Source organism: Saccopteryx leptura, chromosome 6 (genome assembly GCF_036850995.1).
Source record: "Saccopteryx leptura isolate mSacLep1 chromosome 6, mSacLep1_pri_phased_curated, whole genome shotgun sequence".
Lineage (NCBI taxonomy): Eukaryota > Metazoa > Chordata > Mammalia > Chiroptera > Emballonuridae > Saccopteryx > Saccopteryx leptura.
The window spans coordinates 101,760,900-101,785,157 of NC_089508.1; the positions used below are offsets into that span (position 1 = coordinate 101,760,900).

Genomic DNA, 24,258 nt, shown 5'->3' on the forward strand with positions numbered 1-24,258 from the left:
TGATAAGCAACTACTATGAGTTGATGCTTCCCCTTCCTCACCTCGACCCTTCTCCATCCCCCTAAAATCAATAAATAAAATCTTTTTAAAAATCTGTTTGTAGCTCAAAGCTGTGAAAATAATATATTAAGGACCAACCCAATATCCCAGTACCTAGACTATAGTCTCTAAATGCCATTTTCCACTAAAAAAAACCCCTGGTTCCTCAGAGAAATAGCTGATTCCAGATCTGGGGCACCAATGAACAAGATGAACCTAAACATCTTATTGTATCAGAGAATAAGAAAACTATCAATGTCCAATAACTACCAAGGTAATATCAAAAGGACTCAGGAGCTTAATGCATCGGCCTGGAATGCTGAGGTCTCCAGTTCAAAACCCCGGGCTTGCCCAGTCAACCAGTCAAGGCACCATAATCCCTGACCCTTTCTTTCTCTCTTTCTGTCTCTCCCCTCTCACAAAAAAAAAAAAAAAAAAAAAAATCAATAATTTTTTTTTTTTTTTTAAAAGGGACTCAAGAGCCAACTTGCATAAACTTCCACTGGCCAAAGATGAAACAATCTGAGTAGGAATAAATATAATATCGACAATGAATTGAAACACATCAAATATATTTATATGCAAGAGATATTATAATGACAGTAAAAACAAACAATATCCAATAGACTCACTGATAACCTATGAAGGATGCTAGAAGCACCTCATTATTATTATTTGCTGGTAATTAAAGGGGCAGAAATCAATAATTTATCTTGCCTTTCTTAATCTAGCTCCAGAATAACTAAATTACTGATGAAGGGTATTCATTTTATAGAAGTATTCTAGCTAATAAATGGAGAATAATAGAATTAGAAAATCATTTTTAAACAGTTAATAAATTAACGGACCCAAGACTGAAAACATAAGAAAAAGATAAACAACCAGACAATCTTTACTTCTGGTAAAAGTTCACAAATTACTATGAATTAGTCTTGCCAAAAAACATTAAAAACTTTAAAATGAAGACAAATAAAAGCACTGTACCTGAATTTGAATACGCCTCTAGATCTATAACCAATTTACGGAAAGTAAAATGTTCGAACAGAGGAGCTTGTTAAACGATACCCCAAGAATGCAACTCGACGGGCAAACTACTCAATTTTTTCAATAAAAAAATACAAGAAAGTACAAAGCATAGGAAACATAGTCAATACTATTGTAATAACTATGTCTGGTGCCAAATGGGCACCTGAAGTATCAGGTGAACACTCTGTCAAGTATCTGATTGTCTAACCACTATGGATGAAACTAATATAGGATAATATTGAATGTTAACTGTAATTTAAAAATAAATAAATAAGCATTTTAAAAATGCAAGGGAAACGAGATGGAAAGGGAACCTACAGATGAAAAGAGATTTGAAAGACCTGTCAATGGCAATACAGAGCTTTATATGAATTCCTATTTAAATTGTAAAACACACACTACATTTTATACTTACAACATTGGTCACTTATAACTTATACTTCTTTATTGGCGCTGCATGGTGAGTTCATCAGGTTTATTATATATTTTCTCTACTTCCACTGAAAATTTAATGATTTCCCTTGCTTTTACCTTTACACTGCTCGACTCACTTCTGTCCTCATATACGTACCCACTCAGGTTTTTTTTGTTTGTTTGTTTTTTACAGACAGAGAGAGAGTCAGAGAGAGGGATAGATAGGGACAGACAGATAGGAACTAAGAGAGATGAGAAGCATCAATCATCAGGTTTTCGTTGTGACACCTTAGTTCAGGGGTCCCCAAACTACGGCCCGTGGGCCGCATGCGGCCCCTGAGGCCATTTATCTGGACCCCGCCGCACTTCCGGAATGGGCATCTCTTTCACTGGTGGTCAGTGAGAGGAGCACACTGACCATCTCATTAGCCAAAAGCAGGCCCATAGTTCCCCTTGAAATACTGGTCAGTTTGTTGACTTAAATTTACTTGTTCTTTATTTTAAATATTGTATTGTATTCCCGTTTTGCTTTTTTTACTTTAAAATAAGATATATGTGTGTGCATAGGGATTTGTTCATAGTTTTTTTTATAGTCCGGCCCTCCAACAGTCTGAAGGACAGTGAACTGGCCCCCTGTGTAAAAAATTTGGGGACCTCTGCCTTAGTTGTTTATTGATTGCTTTCTCATATGTGCCTTGACCACGGGCCTTCAGCAGACCAAGTAACCCCTTGCTCAAGCCAGCGACCTTGGGTCCGAGCTGGTGAGCTTTTTGCTCAAACCAGATGAACCTGTGCTCAAGCTGGCGACCTCGGGGTCTCGAATCCTCCGCATCCCAGTTCAATACTCTATCCACTGCGCCACCGCCTAGTCAGGCCATACCCACTCAGTTTTTAAGTATAATTTGAGAAAACAGCAGAAATAATGTAATTAAGTTCAACTACAACACACTGAAACTATGTTTCCATCCTAAACTCAAATAGTCAAAATGTGAAAATTAAAAAGATCAACCTTTACTGTGTAATTATCCTTTTTAAAGTTTCAAAGAAAGTCACAAAAACTTACCAGACTCTGTCTGTGATGAAAGCATCACCAATGACTGTGATGTTTCTAAATCATAAATTACTGTACTACCAGTGTTGAAAGAGGTCACCATATGAGCTGGATCACAGCCTATAAAGTCAACCGATGTAGGTATTCCATGCTCTGCAAGGGGCCCAAAAAGATACAGTGGAAACACAACAACTGAGAAATCTCTGCTTTGTTAATAAACAGAATTCAAATATTCTTGAAATAATGTTAATAATTTTTTTAAAAGTAACTGTGTTAGGATGGTGAACTACAATAGATAACTTTCAATTATTTATAAAGTTTTAATAACATTTTATTTATCCTAAGAAAAAGATAGCTAGTGGGCTCTTAAAGTGAGTAGATATGTGCTTGCAAATTATATTTCTTACTATAAAATAATTAGCATTCTCACATCACTGTCTTGGGAGACTGTTCACCGGTCTGAAAACTATAAGCTTTATCAAGTAGCTAATACAAGTCAAATTTTCAAATTGTAAAAATAAACTGTGAACTTTGGAATCCACTCATGCAGTACTATCCCCTTAAGTGGCACGAACAGCAATTTCTCTCTTTAACATAATAAATTCAACTGGCCAGATCAATGCACAGCTAGGTGAAATCTGGAGTCAAGCAAGTAATTATCTGGATAAAGTTAGAAACAAATATCTAGATGAATTTCTACCTCAAAAGCTTAGGTAATTAAAAATTAATAGATCCATTAAGATATCTAAAAGATCCAACAAAATTAAACATATACTATTCATCTAAAACATCCTAAAACCAAACATACTTTTTAAAATTAAAGATAAAAGCCTGGGCCCTGGCCAGCTGGTTCAGTGGAGGTAGAGCATTAACCCAGTGTGTGGAAGTCCTGGGTTCAATTCCCAGTCAGGGCACACAGGAGAAGCAACCATCTGCTTCTCCTCCCTTCCCCCTTCTCTCTCTCTCTCTCCGTCCCACAGCCATGGCTCAATTGATTCGAGTGTGTTGGCCCCAGGTGCTGAGGATGGCTCCATGGAGCCTCCACCTCAGGTGCTAAAAATAGCTCTGTTACGAGCATGGCCCCAGATGGGAGTTACCAGGTGGATCTCAGTTGGGGTGCATGCAGGAATCTTTTATCTCCCCTCCTCTCACTTAAATTTAAAAAAAAGGGAAAAAAAAGAAAACAATAAAAAGTCTGATTTTTAAAACGAACTTAATATGACTCAGAAAATAAGGCCAATACAAGTGTACAAATATATGATTGTAAATAAATGTCACAAAATAAACTGGTTAAAACCTTCTTTGACAGAATAAGCTTTGAAATCATGCATGTAACTTAGTCTTTCCCAGTTCAGGGTGCTATTTCAATGATAACGCTGTATTTCTCAACCTGTGTGCTCATACATGGTTTATAGGTATGCTTGAGACTGTGACCCCTTCGCTTTCTGTGGGCGCTATCTGGAGCAGGCTCTTGTGTTGTCCCTATTAGAAGCCACATTTGTCTACTACACTATTACACAGAATAGTTTTATTTTTTAAATAGGACATGTCCTGAAAGGTTAAAAAAAACCAACAACTACAGGATATACTTGCAAACCATCTTTCTTGTTTATAAAAAGTGACAAGGTGGCTCTGGTTGGGTAGGTCAATTGGCTAGAGCAACATCCCAATACACCAAGGTTGAGGGTTTGATCCACAGTCAGGGCACAAATACGAATCAACCAATGAGTGTATAAACAAGTGGAACAACAAATCCATGTTTCTATCTCACTCTCTTCATTCCTCTCTAAAATTAAGAAATTAAAAAGAAAATTTTAATTTTAATGACAAAGTAAAAAGATTACCACAAGCTTTAAATTCTTTCAATATATGTAGCAGTAGCAAAGAAACAGTACATCAATTGTCTGTCCTTTCTATCGTCCAAATTTTTTAAAAAATTAGTTTTTCAGAAACAGTATTTACTTACCCTTGTCTCCATTATAAGTGCAAATACATGGCAATTTTTCTTGTGGATTCCATAATCTAACAGTGCCATCTGCTGAACAAGACAGTAAGTGACTTTTTATGCCACTATAAGCGAGACCCCAGACAGCGTCTGTATGAGCAACTAAAGTGCCAGCTAGAACATTTGGCTCTGGGAAGAGAAAAACAAACAAGAAAACAAAAATTATACAAAATAAGTATATAAAGATAACTTACCATATAATTAAGTATAAGACTACACATACCAGCTTTGAGAAAATAAACAGAAGAGTGTTATACAATGGATATATCTCTTCTAAGTAGTGAATTTATTTATTTATTTACTTACTTTTTACAGAGACAGAGAGTCAGAGAGAGGGATGGACAGACAGACAGGAATGAAGAGAGATGAGAAGCATCAATCATCAGTTTTTCATTGCGACACCTTAGTTGCTCATTGATTGCTTTCTCATATGTGCCCTGACCGTGGGCCTTCAGCAGATTGAGTAACCCCTTGCTCGAGCCAGCAACCTTGGGTCCAAGCTGGTGAGTTTTACTCAAACCAGATGAGCCCACGCTCAAGCTGGCGACTTCAGGGTTTCGAATCTGGTCCTCCGCATCCCAGTCCAACACTCTATCCACTGCGTCACCGCCTGGTCAGGCTAAGTTGTAAATTTATAGGTTGTTTTTACCCGCCCCTCCCAACACATTCTTGCATTTTGCAATTTTCTGTGAAGAATTTAGGTTCTTTAAAAATAACAGCTTCATTGAGCTTTAATTCCCATTCCATACAACTCACAAATTTAAAGTGTACAATTCAGTGGTTTTAGTACAGTCACATGGTTGTGCAATCACCATCACACCAATATCACTCACTAGCCACTTCACTCCAATTCTTTTTCCCTGCCCTTCGGCAGTCCTGCATTTCACTCAGCTACTTTGTTTCTACAACTCTGCCTATTCTGGACATTTCAAACAAGTGGAATTTTGTGACTGGCTTTTCTCACTTAGCATACTGTTTCCAAGGTTCAATCACGTTGTAGCATGTATCAGTACTTCATTTATTTTAAGTGTCCATTAACCAGTCTGACCAGGCGGTGGCACGGTGAATGGAATATCAAACTGAGACATGGAGGACCCAGGTTCAAAACCCCAAAGTTGCCGGCTTGAGCACAGGCTCACAAGCTTGAGCTAGGGGTCACAGACATGACCTCATGGTCACTGGCTTTAGCCCAAAGGTCACTGGCTTGAGCCTAAGGTCGCTGGCTTGAGCAAGGGGCCACTTGCTCAGCTGAAGCACCCCAGTCAAGGCACATATGAAAAGGTAATCACTGAACAACTAAAGAGCTGCAATGAAGAATTGATTCTTCTCATCTCTCTCCCTTCCTGTCTGTCTGTCCCTCTCTCTCAATCAAAAAAAAAAAAAAGTTGATTAACCGAATTTGATAAAGTGTTTCTGTTTTTGATGATTTGTTTTTCTCATCACATTGATTTTCATCCAGAGTGTGCTTTGACAGGTCACCCAGAGGCCCCTTTACCTTCTGGGGTTAGCCCTAGCATCCCTTTCTTTGTCAGCCCAAGATGTGGGCGAACTACTATAAGAAGGAACCTTCCTATCCTCAATACTATTAGACCTCTTTCTTAGCAACATTTGAAAGTGCAAACTGCTTCCTTCTCCTCAATTGGTTCCTTCTTTCAGCATGTTTCCACAATTCCATACTCTCCCACACTCCCACCAATCTCAGGGGCCAGTCCTTTCCCAGTTTCCTTTTTGGCCTCTCTTGCTCTTGCCATCTTCCAGTGTCCGAGTTCCTTCTCTTACCTTACACATACAACACACCCTCCCTGTGTTACACCATCCATTCTCACATCCTGATATTAATATTACCTATTTGGTACTGCCATTTCTTAACATGTCTAAAAACCAAATTTCCCATCTTTTATCTTCTCACACCTCTCCTGCCCTCACTTCAATAAATGCTAGTCAAGTGCGCATATCAAACAGTGGTGATGAAATATTCTGAATTAGATAATGGTAATAGTTGTATAATCCTGTGAATTCAGTAAAAATTACTGAACTATATACTTCAAAAGGGGAAATTTTATTATATGTGAATTATATCTCCAAAAAGCTATTAATGAAATAAACAACAAAATCAAGAATCATTCATCTATTACTTCACCCACTCATTCCATTTATCAATAGATTCTGTTTATCCTATCCTAACCTCCTCAGTATTTAAGTCCGTTTTTCTCCAACTGCTTTGCTACCAACTGCTTGACCATCAATCTATCACCTGGTGTGCTGGTGAAACAGCTTTACCTACATTACATTTGTATTCCTCTATCCATTCTTCCCCCAGGCCCTTGCAACAGCCGGTCACCTTCTTAAGCCCAAAGTTTACAGGTCACTTCCTAGCTTAAAACTCTTTACAGTAGTCCCACCTTATCCATGAGGGATACATTCTAAGACCCTCAGTGGATGTCTGAAACCACAGACAGTACCAAACCCCATACATACAGTTTCCCTGTATATACTACTTATGATAAAGTTTAACTTATAAATTAGGCACACTAAGAGATGAACAATAACTAATAATATAGAACAATTATAACAATATACTTTTAGTTATGCAAATATGGGCTCTCAGCAAAATAGCACAAATTTTTTTTGGTAGGTTGTAGATTTATTATGCAAGGGAACTCACAAAAAAGACTTGTTTTGAGAGGTGGCAAAACAAGCAGACTCTTAAATAGACATGGAAACCTTAACTGAGTTCAGTAATGTATTAGTCCAGCTGCTCTCAACAATGCCTTACCTCTCTTAAGGCTACATCCTTGAAAATGACTCCTACTATAGGAACAGTAGGCAAAGCATACACTGGAAGAACAGAGGAGAGGGTGAGGCACCTCCAATTGCCAGCTCAAGGTGAACTGTTATATTCCTGAGTCTCCTGTTATTAGAGGTCACTGAGAAGCCTCCCACTGCCTGGTACAGCTCAAACACAACTTTTTCCTTCTTTGCAATTTCATGGATAGAAAATTTGTTCTCATTTTTGTAACCACAGCATGTGACTTTTTTTCTTTTCCTGTTAAGTCAAAACCTTTCACCTTTTTACTTAAAAGAAGCTCTTTATAGGTTCTCTTTGTCATATACAAATTGCCAACATCACATACTCTTGTGCTTCAGGGTCATTACATAAAATAAGGTTATTGCAACATCAGCACTGCCATACAGAGCGAGATGATAGTAGAGGTGGCTACCAAATACCTAATGGGCAAGGAGTGTATACAGCGTGGATATGCTGGACAATGGGATGACTCACTTCGAGGGCAGAATGAAGCAAGATGGCGCTCGATATCATCACTACTCAGAACAATGTGCAACGTAAAACTTAGGAACTTATTATTTCTGGAATTTTCCATTTAACGTTTTTGGACTGCAGATGACCTCAGGTAACTGAAGTCGTGGAAAGCAAAACAGGGTCCGCCTGTTATTCTCTCAGAGTACTATATCTTCATAGCATTTACCACAATTTATAACCAAAGACTCCACTCCCTTGCTTATGTTTAATGTCCACTGTTTCCATTAGACTAATTCTTGGGTTTTTTTTTTTTTTTTTTTTTTTTTTTTTTTTTGCATTTTTCTGAAGCTGGAAACAGGGAGAGACAGTCAGACAGACTCCCGCATGCGCCCGACCGGGATCTGCCCGGCACGCCCACCATGGGGCGACGCTCTGCCCACCAGGGGGTGATGCTCTGCCCATCCTGGCGTCGCCATGTTGCGACCAGAGCCACTCTAGCGCCTGAGGCAGAGGCCACAGAGCCATCCCCAGCGCCCGGGCCATCTTTGCTCCAATGGAGCCTTGGCTGCAGGAGGGGAAGAGAGAGACAGAGAGGAAAGCGCGGCGGAGGGGTGGAGAAGCAAATGGGCACTTCTCCTGTGTGCCCTGGCCGGGAATCGAACCCGGGTCCTCTGCACGCTAGGCCGACGCTCTACCGCTGAGCCAACCGGCCAGGGCCAATTCTTGTTTCTTGATGTAGTCCTTAACACTAAACCTGGCAAAGTTAAGCACCAAGTGTATACTGGTCACAAAAATTAGGGGATATTTCAAAATAAAGCGATAAAATATCCCCTAATTTTTGTGACCAGTGTAAAAAACACCAAACAGATCTATTCTTTTTAAATGAACCAACCATTAAGTAGACCATTGTTTATTTAACCAGTCTCATATATAAAAATATATGCATATGTATAAAATATATGTGTATATATATATACGTTAATTAAATATACATATATATGTATATATATTTAAATACAGGTACAGGTACTTCTGTAGGAGAGAGACTAAAAGTGGCATCTGTAAGTTTTCATTTTAATTAAGGAATTTTTTGTCCCCTGAAAAGTTGTACTGATACATGCCCTTACTGCCCCTATTTCTTTCTACCATCTTCAGCCAAATACTTTTGAACTACATAAGCTATTTCTTAAGTTTAAAAGATTGTTCCTTAAATTTTTTCTCTTCTTTTTGTAACTAGTACTGCAAATAATTAATATTTTAATTAATAACAATTTTTTATTTTTGGACACCATAAGGACATTCATAGGCTTAAATATTCATGGCATATTTCTTAATTTTTCTCTTTAATAAAGCAATTATTAGTAAATGGAATAACTAAACGAGGGGACTAATACATGTTTAAACAAGCTTATACTGAGCTATTTACTTTTGCCAGTGTTCTGAACCTTTTACTCACCGTATGTGTCATATGGATCCACACTGGGGCTAGGCATATTCCACCACTGGATGGTTGCGTCCATACCACCACTAAAGCACTGCTCTCCACTAGAACTAATAGCTAATGATAGAACAGGGCCACTATTATAGGAAAGAAAAAAAAAAGTTACCTATAAAGCCTAAAAAGAAATTCACATCCACATCCCCCAACCTCTGAATTTGTATGATATCTAAAAACTGTTTAAGGTAAACATGTGCACTTGAATTGTACTGATTATATTCTAATACAATTATTAATCAAATAAAGTATTATTCAACTACTGCCTTTTCTAATATAAAACAAACATTATTACAATTTTACAAGGTTTTGTGGATTGATAAATAATAGTTAACAATAACTATGGTTGTTAATTAAATACTAATTCAATAAAACTTACATGTGGGCCCTAAATGTGTAGATAGGCTCTACGTCTAAAGAGGCACTCCTAAAGGGGGTGGGGAAAGAGAAGGCAGTTAAATAATCATAAATCACTGATGAGTGCATAAAAGATACAAATACATAAAGAAGAATAATTACTTACAATTATTGGCAAATTTGAAAGAAAAAAACACAAGCTAATATTAAAATATTTACTTTTTGGCAGGAACTGTCTTTTGCAAGTTCCAAAGTTTCAGAGTATGGTCCTCAGAGGCAGTAACCAGCACAGGTTCTACAGGATGGAAAGCTAAGGCCCGTATTCCATCAAAATGGCTACGTAGTGTATACTTGGGGTTCCATGTCTTTCGAAAGGCATCTTTATTGGCAGGCAACTAAAAAAGAAAGAGTACAATATTTAGTGGTAAAAGTAGTAAACTGATAGGCATGTGGAATTTTGTTTGTTTTGATGTATTTCAAACATATATTTAAAACTGCTTTGCTAAAAATGTCCAGTATAAATTTAATATACCTTAAAAACTTTATAATAAATTTTTATCATTTAATAAGAATAATAATTTCATTAGCTTTTAAATACCTAGGATTAATTGGAGTCCCTTAATTTGTTTTACCTAATCATCAGGCTAAACCCAAAGGTCCTATTAAATGTCAGATGAAAACAACAAAAAAATTACCATGCTATAATACCTTACATAAAATCCATAAATTCCTACCAAAAATCCAACAGTACAATATTAACAGTACAGTTGTCATTTAGAAAATTAGCAATGTGAAGTTTTTTAAAGGCAGCAAGTTACGGTACTTTCCATAAGTCTGAACTAAAGACACTTTAAGAATATTTTCATCATTATTATTGATACTGATAAGAGGTTAATCTTTCTATCTTCATTTCTCCAACTGTAAAGATAGGCTATAAAACCTTTTCCAGAGTAGTCAAAAGTTTACTAGAATTTAGTCCCTTATGTACTTTAAAATATTAATAAGAATAATCCAGCCCACTGAGGCTGTTATGTCTAAAAAGCAGGCTAACAAAAGTATAAAATGTAGAAAAAAATAAGTTCATTAAAAAAGAAAAAATTAATTTCCTGGAAAACTATAAATTCAATAATACAAAATATAAACAAGTATAGTTAACTCTCAATTGAAGTTTTATTGTCTATAAAATATTTCACACAAGACTAGTTTCATCTCTAACACTGTCTTCCCCATCTCCCCTCCATTACTTCCCCATCCCTCAAATGAAGGACTAAAAATCAAGAAATGGCAACAAGCTAACTTTAACATTATCCTTAAAAATAAATAAATAAAAGTTCATAAATAAAATGTGCTTTTAAAGAAGTGTCCCGAAGGCAAATAAGTGATTCAGGTTATCTATTTTTTTCTTGTTAACACCAAAATTAGTTTAATTTGAGTAAATAATTGAGAGTTGACTACCCAAGACAGATATTATTGACTAGTATTTTATGATAATCAATCATCCCAAACTCCTAATCCACCACAATACCTTAGAAAAAATTTAACCACCACAAAGAAACTAGTCATAAAAAAAATACGTCACTTCAAACCCACATATGAACACACTTATCTTTTCCATGCACCTTGACATTAATTCTTTTTATATGTGTTTCCAAAAATAAGGATCCTTCTATTAAATTATTAAAAAATTAAAAATAAAACTGCACTTACATCATAACTATAGTCTGCATCATTTGTTACCGTCAAGTCTGCAAGGTCTCCAAGGCCCAGTACACTTAACAAAACATCATCAGAACCCATAATAAATGACTTGCCTCCTCCAGATGGAAACGTTATTGGTTCAGCTATAAAGAACAAAACCGCTTCTTAAATGCTGAAAAATCATACAGTACAAGACAATATTGGGGGGAAATGTAAGCACTTAACAGTTACAATACAGTAATATAATATTTATTTTCCCATTTCCCTCATTTCTTCTACTCAAAAAATCCTATTTCTGAGTAGTAATAGGTAAATGTTTATTTAGACACTGCAACATACCCTAAATCAAATAATTATATATACTATACTATTCCAGGATGGAATGTGGGGCACAAAAGCTTTGTTTCTTTAAATCATTTATCACTTCAATACAATTATAACTATAGTATTTTTATATGTTATAAATTGTTTAGTCCTTTTGTTTTGCATCATATATCTGCTTAAAAGTGGTAGGTATTTTAGTCCCTGCTAAAAATAGCATTCAAATCAAAACAATTTCCATCTGTCATACAGTGTATCAGTTTACTGAAATAAAGCCTAAAATTGCTCAGATTCCTCCAGTAACAGAAATGGTTGAGAAAGAGGGTAGTACCAACAACATCAATTTCCTTTCTATAAAAAGTTAATCCATGTGATATTCTGAATGCCTGCTAGTTTTCAAGCTTTGACTATAATTGTTTTAACTTTCCTTTTATTTAATATTATACTTTTAAAATAAAATAATCTATACTGACCAAGGATAAAATTTTAAATGAAATATTTACTGCTTTGAGCAATTAAAATCAAACACTACCAAAATTAGAAATACTATACTAATATACATACACACTGCTCACAAAAATTAGGGGATATTTTTATAGCTTCATTTTCATTTTGAAATACCCCTAATTTTTGTGAGCAGTATATATTTTGCTCTAACAGTTATAGGATAAGCAATAATTCTCAATATCATTTCAAACATGCTTTGAAAGCAAAATTTTAATCTTAAAATGTAAGGGGAAAGTACACAAGTCACTGTAATACAAAACAACAACATATCAAAACACATTAAAAATTTAAAAGGGAAACATTATTTAAAAACTCAAGCTAATTATCAATTTTGAAAAATTCCTATGAATAATGATATAAATAATAGACTACAGGGTATATAACAGGTTAATAAAACTAGTCAGTCATGATTAATACTACTGAAAATAACTGAGAAGACACAAGTCAACTTTTCCTAGATATTTACTATACTAAAAGTAAAATTCATCTATATTTAGAGTATCTTATTTCATTATTTATCAAAATATGGTATATAATTTTATTCAAATCAGGTCCTACATGACACTGCTAAAATGAAGTTGCGAGTCAACCAGCAACCCATCTAGACTAAATTCGATAGCAAATATACATAGGGATACTAGCAGTATTTAAACTTTCAATCATTATTCTTACTGAATCTGAATAATATGTAGCACTGATCCTACCAATATATAGTATGCAGTTATTGATAATATCAAAACATTTAAGAACAATAAATCAATAGTTTAAAATTATGTTTAAGAACAGTTATGTAAAATTCATTAGGTAATACTTAAAGCATTTTTAGCCATTATAAGGACCTATTTTTCTTTTAAGCTCATAATGTTTATAAGACAAGTTAGAACAAAAGCCACAATTTCTCCCACTCACAATTATAAATCCAGTAACACAAATCTTGATAAAAGCCCAGTAGAATAACTTTAACATACTAAATTATTTTCCATTATTACATATTCTTTTTTTTTTTTAATTTTTAATTTTTAATTTTTTTGTATTTTTCTGAAGCTGGAAACGGGGAGAGACAGTCAGACAGACTCCCGCATGCACCTGACCGGGATCCACCCGGCACGCCCACCAGAGGCGAAGCTCTGCCCACCAGGGGGCGATGCTCTGCCGCGACCAGAGCCACTCTAGCGCCTGGGGCGGAGGCCAAGGAGCCATCCCCAGCGCCCAGGGCCATCTTTGCTCCAATGGAGCCTTGGCTGCGGGAGGGGAAGAGAGAGACAGAGAGGAAGGAGGGGGAGGGGGTAGAGAAGCAAATGGGTGCCTCTCCTATGTGCCCTGGCTGGGAATCGAACCCAAGTCCCCCGCACGCCAGGCCGACACTCTACCGCTGAGCCAACCAGCCAGGGCCACATATTCTTTTCTACAGAGATATTTCTGATTAGTTGTTGAACAATTTAGGAGCATGTCTAGGAAAGTGCCTGAACTATATTGGCTAGTCTTATTAGAGTTTTAGATTAATTGTATTAAACAAAAAGTCAATATTTATACCCATTTCTAATTAGGCATATGACTACATTTCTCTATATATACACATACATATAAAATTATTTCTATATAGCAAGCTATGCTGTTCACTCAGCATTTATTACACACACACACACACACACACACACAGTATATATATAGAGAGAGAAAAGGCAGGCAGGCAGACAGACATAAAAGGAGAGATGAGAAGCATCAACTTATAGTTGCAGCAACTTAGTTGTTTGTTGATTGCTTTCTCAAATGTACCTTGACTGGGGGGGGAGGGGTCTCCAGCCGAGACATTGTCCCCTTGCTCAAGCCAGAGACCTTAGGCTCAAGCCAGCGACCATGGGGTCATGTCAACAACCCCACGCTCAGGCCAGCAACCTCCAGGTTTCAAACCTGTGTCCTCAGCGTCTCAGGCTGACACTCTAGTCACTGCACCACCACCTGGTCAGGCTGAAAAAACTCTTTTAAGCTACATTTCTACTTTCTATAATCACCCATCACCACTGTGGATGTGATAATCACAGTAAATACTAAATTTATTCCCCCTGTTTCCTTGTAGAGGAAATTAATTTGTATTCTATAAACTCATATTATTAATAATAATGTCATCACAATTCAAAGAAAAATAAAATTATTACAAGAACCAGTTTTTAATGATGGAAATTAATGACACTTTTTATTAATAGCCTAAGAGATTTCATCAAGCAATTTAAGAATACTATTATCATATTATCATTTCCCATAAGGAAATGATACGGTCTGTAAAATAGGGATCTTACAAGGTCTTTCCATACTTTTAAAAGTAATCCTCCTTTTTATGGAAACGAATGACCAAGGAAACCTGCAGCTCACATAGCAAACTCCTCCTTTCTCTTTCAATTTTATCAACCTAAAGAACACAGCCCAATAACGGACTCAATTATTCCAATGTTGACATGGTATATCTTAAGTCTTTACTAAAAATAATATAGAACTTTCTCTCTTCGTAATCAGATATTTTTTTCTTCATAAAATGAGGTATAACATGGACTTCCACAGGAAAGCATAAAGTTGGAGGCTGCCACTAAGAATAAGAGATCATGAATTCTATGTTCCCTTCTTAGCTCTATGTAGCTGAATTTGCATCTTTTAAAATAAATTCTAAAATTTACCCTTTGAAAAGTACAATAAAGTTTGTGCTTATCTCCCTATCTCCTCCTCCTTTCATCATTTTGCATTAGATCACTGACTTACATATTTTCTTTATAAAGCACACACTCATAAGCACACAGAGTTCTAAATTGATTAAGTGCAACATCTGCAGTGTAAGTGTACAACATTAACTATAAAAATTTTAGCAAGTTTTGCTATGCATTACAGACCAAAAGCTAAAGAAGCTAAACCAACTGAAATGCATAAATGAAAAATAATGACCTGACCAGTGGTGGCACAGTGGGTTAAACATCGACCAGGAGGTCGCTGACTTGAAGCTCCAAAGTTACTGGCTCTAAGCAACAGGCATATCAGTGAGCCCAGGGTCACAGGTGGCTTATGTGGGGAACTGTCATCCATTCCAAAGCTTGCCAGATTGATCCCAAATGTTGTTGGCTTGAGTAATGGGACACTGGCTCAGCCCGGTCAAGACACTATGAGAAGCAATCAATGCACACTACAGTGAAAGCAACTGCGATTGGTACTTCTCATACCTCTCATCCCTTGGCAGAAATCAATGCATGACTAAGGAGAAAGCAACCACAACTTGATGCTTCTCACCCACTCTGTCCTTTCCTGCCTTTCTCTCTCTCTCAAAAGAAAAAAAAAGGATTAAAGGGGAAAAAAAGATAAATAGATAGATAATAGAATTGGTCTGTGCATTTTAGAAAATACTTCCTGATGCAAAAGAGGAAAATAGCTCAGCAGTAGAAAAGAGATCTGGAAAAATCAGACTAGTTTACTTTTCATGCTTTGTAACAGGTTTTGTTTTAGCTTTATTTTTTCTTACCATAATCTATAATTCTCAACTCTGCATGAAGATATGACTCAGAAAAAATGCAAAATTATTTAACTGTAAGAATAATATGCTACTAGAGAACTCTTAAAAGAAAACAAGATATATTTGAAAATGTTTGACTGGAGCACAAACAAATTTTATTACCTAGTGAAAGCAGAAACATCAATGAAATTCAATCTATATGCCAAATTATAAGATAATGAATTATCTTATACATATCTTATATATCACAATAATCCTTTGCTAAGAATTCAACATCACTACTTAGAATAACTATCTGGACATAGAATTATAAATTACTCAAGTATATCTACATACTGTATTTCCCCAAAAATAAGACAATGTCTTATATTAATTTTTGCTCCTAACGACACACTAGGTCTTATTTTCAGGGGATGTCTTATTTTTCTATGAACAAGAATTCACATTTATTGTTGAACAAAAAATCAACACTTATTAATACACTGTAGTCATGTCATCACAAACATCAGCATAACCAGCCAAACTCTGAATTCCATCAAGAATTTCTTGTGACTCTATTTCCATGTACAACAAACTACCCTGTTTCCCTGAAAATAAGACAGTGTCTTATATTAATTTCTGCTCCTAAAAATGCGCTAGGTCTTATTTTCAGGGGAGGCCTTATATTTCTAAGCTTGAAAAAAATTACACTAAGTCTTATTTTCAGAGGATGTCTTATTTTCGGGGAAACAGGGTATCTTTAGCTAAAATCAATTTTGGAAAAGAAATACCTAGGTAGTACCTTCATTTAGTGTGCATTTCTAGTTTCATTACCAAGTAGTATACTGATACCAAGTTAAAGAATAATAATATTGTCTTACTCTAAAATGGCTTTTAAACTGCCATTTTACTGCTACTAGATCTGTAAGCTAAAGTTAGATTTCCGAGAGGTACTCTGATCCCTGTGATAGAACAACTCCATCTAACATTAAAAATAAAAACAAGCCTGATGGGGCGGTAGCGCAGTGGATAGAGCATTGGACTGGGATGCCGAGGACCCAGGTTCGAGACCCCGAGGTCGCCGGCTTGAGCGTGGGCTCATCTGGCTTGAGCAAATAAAAAATGCTCACCAGCTTGGACCCAAGGTTGCTGGCTCAAGCAAGGGGTTACTCGGTCTGCTGAAGGCCCGCAGTCAAGGCACATATGAGAGAGCAATCAATGAACTAAGATGTCGCAACGCGCAATGAAAAACTAATGATTGATGCTTCTCATCTCTCTCCATTCCTGTCTGTCTGTCCCTATCTATCCCTCTCTCTGACTCTCTCTCTCTGTCCCTGTAAATTAAAAAAAAACAAAAAACAAACCATTTAAAAAATAAAAACAAAACATAAAGGCATACAAGTCCAAAACTTCAAAAATCCCTAGGACAATTATACAAAGAGTTTGCCCAATACATTCTCTGAAGATCACTAAAGATGATCTTCAGCATCTTAAAACAGTAGCAAGTTTATAATATTAAGGAGATGTACCCTGAATTAACGTCTTCTGCACTGTAAATAAAATGGTAGCTAAATTTTGTACCTTCCTCTGCTCTTGTACCTTCATGAACAGTCATTCTAGTAGAGGCTGACCTAGACTGAGTAATGATTCCTGAAGGGATGTGGGGCAGCTCATCCTATCCCAAATTAGCTATGATGTGGTAGAGCTTTTTCTTGTTGACCCCTGTAAATTAATGTCACCAGCAGAGGTTCACTTAATGGCTACTGCTTACCTGCTCGTAGCCTTTAAAACCAATTCACTAATAAAGCAGGATTTTTAAGAAGTTCCAGTTATAAAAATCTCAGATAATTGAAGACATCTTCAATTTTCCAGGTCATTTCCAAAATATTAAAATGATTTAAATTTTAAGACATCCATTATTTCTGTGAATGTATAAAATATTTATCTCCACTGTTATATATACACATGTAATTGAGCCTTCTGTCACTCAACCAAAATTCTGAAAGTTCACAGACACAGAAGTTACCATTAAAACAATAAGAATTTTTGCCTGACCAGGTGGTAGCACAGTGGATAGAGTGTTGGACTGGGATGCAGAGGACCAAGGTTCAAAACCCTGAGGTCACTGGCTTGAGCGTGGGATCATAGACATGACCCCATGGTTGCTGGCTTGAGCAAGGGATTACTCAATCTGCTGTAGCCCCCACCCCCACCATCAAGGCACACAGAAGAAAGCAATCAATGAACAACAAAGGAGCCGCGACGAAGAACTGATGCTTCTCATCTCCCTTCCTGCCTGCCTGAGCGTTGGCCTGGGATGCAGAGAACCCATGCTCAAAACCCCGAGGTGGCTGGCTTGAGCAAAGGGTCATTGGTTCAGCTGGAGCCCTCCCCCCACCCAGTCAAAGCACATTAAGAAAGCAATCAATGAACTAAGGTGCCGCAACAAAGAATTGATGCTTCTCATTTCTCTCCTTTCCTGTCTGTCCCTATCTGTCCATCTCTCTGTCTCTCATGCAAAAAAAAAAAAAAAAAAGGTGTTTAAAGTTAATATTTAACAATGTAAAGAATAAAATGAGGTTTTCCAACTTAATTCATTATTTTGAAAAGACAACAAAGAAATAAGTACAAATGATTTTTTTAAGCAGGTGCAACGAACACCTTTCCCTGGTGTTAATGTAGATATTTTCCTGCCACATTCACACAAATTTGTCATTAACAAACTAACCCCAATTATTCTCAAAATGGTTTTTCACTTTTCCCCAATTTGAAAAACCTGAAGCTCTACAATTTTCTCATTACAGTATGAAAAGTCAACACTCACAGGCCCTGAATGTAAAGGGAGATTTCAGCTGCTGCCTGGATAATTTGGGTCAAAGTAGAACTCAAAAGCACCTGCAGTATTGTGAAATCTCTTTAACTTTGAACTTTAAAAATGACAAGATCATCATTTCTCTTACGTATTTGGGAAGAAAATAGTTTTAAGAATGTTAGAAAAAAGCTCTGGCCAGATAGCTCAGTTGGTTAAAGCACCATTCTGAAGTGTGGGGTTGCTGGTTCAATCCCTAGTCAGGGCACATACAGAAAACAGGTTGATCTCTCTCTCTCCCCATCAGTGTCTCCTTCCCCTCTCTCTTAAGTCAATAAAATAAACATTAAAAAGGAAAAGAGAATATCAGAAAAAAATAGGATGAAATAAAATGGGTTATAGTCAATATAAATTAAAAAAAATTAAAATAGGCCAATCTAAGGTAACATTATAAAATTACTATATATTTACTAATGTCAACATTAATGAACTAATTATAGTGCTATGTAATTATTAATTTTTAAAAATTACTTGAGGATTTTTCCTCCGGCAATGAAGTAACAGTAAACAAATTCTCTAATAAAAACTGCCAACTAGATATCTAACCATCAGTTAAATCCTACAATAAAGAAAATAAACGTTATCCTTTCTCACAAAATAGCTCTCCTTTATAACTTTCCCACTTATAAGTATTGCCACCACTGGTTTTCTGTTCTTAAAATTGTGCAACCACATCTCAACAATTTCTCTTCAACTTGTAAAATGGGAAGAAGGACTGTTTTAAAAAAAAATCCTCCCTTAAATTATCTTCAGATTAATTTCTTTCTAGTGATTATATTCTAATCAAAGCTTTCATTCTTATCAATGCAATAGATTCCTTAATTAGTTTTTCTCTCAGTTCCATTTGTCTCCAACCAAATTTGAGTATCACATTTCTTATGCTTCCCCTACTTCAACACTCTGTAAATTAAGGCTAACTAAAACCCTGTCCTAACCTTGTATGTGCTTCACAATCTAATCATTTTCCTATCAATCTCACCTTTTAATAGTCCAAAATAAAAATCTCCCTAATTTTCTAATCAAAGCAGTTTTTTCCCCATAGTATCAACATTCACCAAGGTTATTTCTACCATATTGTGTCATATCTGTCCTCACCTATTCCTTAGAACGGTGGGAATACTTCTTACATGTGCACACACAAATATATCAATTCCCACCCTCTAACATGCATTTTGGCCTATCACAATTTTACCTGATCCTCTAAACCAGTTCCATTTCCTCTGTAAAGCCTTTGTTGATCTTTTCCTGCTCACTCTTATCCTTGTGTGTACCATAAAATTTGACTTTATTAGATATTATCCTATAAATAAGTTCATCATATGGTAATTAATATCAATTACAATACAGATAAGAATTATTTTGTCATAAGCCCTGGCCAGCTGGCTCAGTGGGAGAGTGTTGGCCCTGCATGTGGAAGTCCCGGGTTCGATTCCTGGCCAGGGCACACAGGAGAAGCGCCCATCTGCTTCTCCACCCTTCCCCCTCTCCTTCCTCTCTGTCTCTCTCTTCCTCTCCCGCAGCCACGGCTCCACTGAAGCAAAGCTGGCCCGGGCACTGAGGATGGCTCCATGGCCTCTGCCACAGGTGCTAGAATGGCTCCAGTTGCAACGGAGCAATGCCCTGGATGGGCAGAGCATCGCCCCCTAGTGGGCTTGCCAGGTAGATCTGGGTCCTGCACATGCAGGAGTCTGTCTTTCTGCCTCCCTGCTTCTCATTTCAGAAAAAAAAAATAGTTTTGTCATTAAAGATAATGTGAAGTTATATTCTTCATGATGTGGACAGGCAGAGATGTAAGGAAAGAAAAGCCAGAGACAACATGAAAGCTACTGTTCAAACTGAGGATCCCAAATTATGTAATTATAATAATAATAATTACTTTTGCATACTACAACCAAATATTAGCCTATATAAAATATAATAATATCAATTTTAAAAAGATGGAAATTTCCTGCTTTAATTCTAGTTTATCAAAAACTGCTAAAGGATTAAAGCAGATTTAATAACAAGATAAAACAGTCTTATCTAGCACCTTTTAACTGTAGGCATCTTTTAACTGTAAATTTAATATATCTGCATTTTCTTTCTAAGTGTATATAAACTCTGGCCCATTGGCTCAGCAGTAGAGTGTTGGCCCCATGTGTGGAAGTCCCAGGTTTGATTCCCAGCCAGGGAACACAGGAGAAGCGCCTATCTGCTTCTCCACCCTTCACACTATTCTTTCTATCTCTCTTCCCCCCCTCAACCAAGGCTCCACTGGAGCAAAGTTGGCCCAGGGGCTGAGGATGGCTCCAACTGCAGCAGAGCAACACCCCAGAGGAGCCAAGCATTGCCCCCAGTGGATATGCCAAGTGGATCCTGGTTGGGTGCATGCATGCGGGAGTCTGTCTGCCTCCCCTTGCCCCCCTTCTCACTTCAGAAAAATACAAAAACAAACAAACAAACAAAATAAATGAATCCAATATCCTATATAAATGTAACAAAAATAAAAAGTTTGAAGCGTTGTTAGCAATAAGAAAATTGTAATGGTATAATTGTAATAAATTATAAAAACATCAAAGGGCATAGCTGAAGACAAACATTAATTAAATAAAAGATAAATTACAACACCTGAGTATAATAAAATAAATTAATACTGAATTGTATCTATAATCCAAGGCAAGGTTGTCACTTTTAAGTCACTTTCTTTTGCCTCAGGTAGAAAAAAAGAAGGGTGGAGTAGAATGAACAGTTAGAAGATAAATGGTAGCTGCTTAGCTCTTGATTTTAGAAGACTTTCTATTTAAAAGTCAAATCATGGCTAAGTCTTTACAAAGTTAAAAAATTGACACTCTGACCACTTTTTTCTTTCCATTAAAAACCGGGTATTTAGAATGAATTATATCTGTTAGTTCCTTATGGTAAAGCTAGCAAGTAATTTTCTTTCCTCTAAGAAGCTGGAAAAAAAAAATCTATGAAACTCAAGTGTTACAATTCATTACCTTTTGAAATAAAGAAAAAAGAAAATAAAAAGGCTACAGTTTATGAATTATTCTAACTTATACAAAGCTACATCTGGGAAAATATTAGAATAATGACACAAAGATAAATAAAAATGCTAAGAAAATTTATGAATTATATTTTCATGTGAAACTGTGAATTAAAACAATTTGAAGTTTATAATCCATCAACTAATTTTTTTTAATTTCCTTAAGTTTTATCTCTGTATCAGATATTCAAAGCTAATATTTTCTTACTAAACTATATTCAAGAGGAAAAAGTTTTTATTTATCTAAACTCACAAAGATAGTGTAAAAAAAAAAGTATATTATTTCCTAATTCATTCCTGAGACATTTTGCTGGAAATTTCATCTTTTTTTTGGGGGGGGGGGGGGGAATTTCATCTTTATATCTATGTAAACAGGTAACCTTAAGACACTGATGTTTAGAAAAAGATTAAATATGAGAAACAGTCTAAAGATTTAATGGATGCTCGGCTGTATCAACAAAATGCAATGCTATGTAACCACTAAAATTGTATTTTATTTAAGATAAATATAAAATTTAAAAATGAGTGAAAAATATTTTTGTTGAAAAAAATTAAAAAGAAGGTTTATGTATAAGCACACTTACAAAAAACAAGAAGGATATATATCATGTCAAATACTAATCTCTAAGTAGTAAAACTACAAGAGATTTTGACTTTTTCTTTATGTTTCTATGTATTTCTTGCATTGTCTGAATAACAAGTATATGTTATCTTTATGATTATATTAAGCAAAGTCAGTTAATGTTTTGGAAAAACATACAAAATCAGAATTACAGAGGGCAGGCTGAACAATATAGTACACATCTGGGTAATAAAATCATACCGAGACACAAGAGCCTCAGAGTATGGCACCTCAGTTTCCCAGCTCCTGACTTAATCACAGCAATTCTCTTTGACCCATTTCATAGATTATATTCTAATACTGTGTTTGACAACTAGGTAGCTTCTTTAAAAGACATCTGAAAACATTATACAGAGGAACATTTATTTACATTAAAATAATGCTTCCTTAACAATAACAAAACTTTATATATTATATATAATCCTATAAAGGAAAATTAATTAAATTAAAATTTTATAAGAATTTTCTATTTAGTTTAGTTTATCTGTTTCTAGTATTTCTTAAACAGGTATGTTTTTTTAATAAAAAAATTCTTTAGGAAACTTTAAAACCTACAACAAAAATACTTTAAGTTGACATATATCTTATTCCTAAACTTCACAAAGGCAAAGATTTAATTATAGTCTATCAGGAAATAAGGGGGTATTTTAAATAAAAAGCAACATTATCTAATATTTTCTAAAGAAACCTTCAGCATGTAAGTCAGTTTATGAATAATACATAAAATAAATAATGTATTATTAAATAAACAACTTCAGCCCTGGCCGGTTGGTTCAGTGGTATAGAGCATCGGCCTTGTATGTGGATGTCCCTGATTCCATTCCTGGTCAGGGCACACAGGAGAAGCAACCATTTGTTTCTCCACCTTCTCCCGCCATGATGGCTCAGTTGGTTTGAGTGCATCCGCCCAGGCACTGAGGATGGCTAGGTGGAGCCTCTACCTCAGGCACTAAAAATAGCTCAGCTGCGAGCATGGCTGGAGATGAGCCGAGTATCAGCCCCAGGAAGGGGTCGCTGGGTAGATCCCGGTCGGGGGGACACGGAGGAGTCTGTCTATCTTCCCTCCTCTAACTTGGAAAAAGTAGGAAAAAAATTACTTCATTTCTTTCAGAAAAGTCTTAAACCCTAGAATTTTAATGCCACTGTATCTATACTAAAATGGTGAATCATGCAAAAGTACTTTTATACTCAACATGCATAAAATTTAAGTGATGTTAAGCTGAACACAACCCCTGCCTAGCACTAAATGTTTTAAAATAAGCAGTTCACAGTTCACCATAAAGTCTGAAATTTCTTAGAGAATAATTTTTATTTACATGCAATAATATAAATTAGCAAGAAGTTATGAAAGACAAAAAAACATATAAATCCGCAAAACTCCACTTATGAGCTTCCACTATAAATTAAACCATTGAGAAAATGCTTTACTGAAGGATATTTACAACATTTTCCATTACACCTGCCATTTTACTAATTTATCATTAGAGAAATGAATATGAAAGTCTATATGGCTTTTGCCTTTGTCATCCACTGTTTTCTCTTTGTTAGTTAAAAAAAAAATTTAAACTAGCAGGAAAAAAAAATTATACTAGCAGGAATCAACAGTCAGTTTAAAATAAAGATTCCCCAAAATAAGCTTCAAGTTTCTCATTTAATATACACAAGTCTGAATATATTTTTCATGTGGCAGTTTTTAAATATGAGTCACAAAATGAAAATAAATTACTTCTTTGAGAGGTATTATGGTTAAACTTAGACTTTTACAGTACAGTAGTCAGGATACACATATTGAAAAACCCATCAAGGCAACAAAAGACACTCGGCTATTGACCAAACAAATCCTACTGCGACCATTACTCTCTCCTCCCTCTAGCCTTCTACAACCAGAGGGGCCACAAAATACCACCCCAAAGAGATCTTTTATTTTAGCTGTTGTTTGTGGTTCAATTAAGGCCAGGAAGCAGAAATTATAGAAAGGGTTTTCTTATTCACTGTATTTCAGGATTCCCAAACTAAGAAATGTAGCCTGGCTACAAGTTTGTCATAGTTATAATCCCTATGTAACAAAAGTAAAGAAATTTGTACTTTCTCCATTTTG

The 24,258-nt window shown here is 35.8% G+C and overlaps 1 protein-coding gene across 1 annotated transcript in view; it reads right to left on the reverse strand.

Annotated features, from left to right (window-relative positions):
• STRN3 (striatin 3) overlaps positions 1-24,258 on the reverse strand; it is a 114,927-nt gene that overhangs the window by 9,098 nt on the left and 81,571 nt on the right. The window contains exons 8-13 of the mRNA XM_066341679.1: positions 11,357-11,490; positions 9,869-10,044; positions 9,672-9,719; positions 9,254-9,375; positions 4,497-4,664; positions 2,543-2,683 (exon numbers count right to left, since the gene is read on the reverse strand). Of these exons, the coding sequence (XP_066197776.1) occupies positions 2,543-2,683; positions 4,497-4,664; positions 9,254-9,375; positions 9,672-9,719; positions 9,869-10,044; positions 11,357-11,490 (789 nt within the window). The remainder of the gene's footprint in view (positions 1-2,542; positions 2,684-4,496; positions 4,665-9,253; positions 9,376-9,671; positions 9,720-9,868; positions 10,045-11,356; positions 11,491-24,258) is intronic.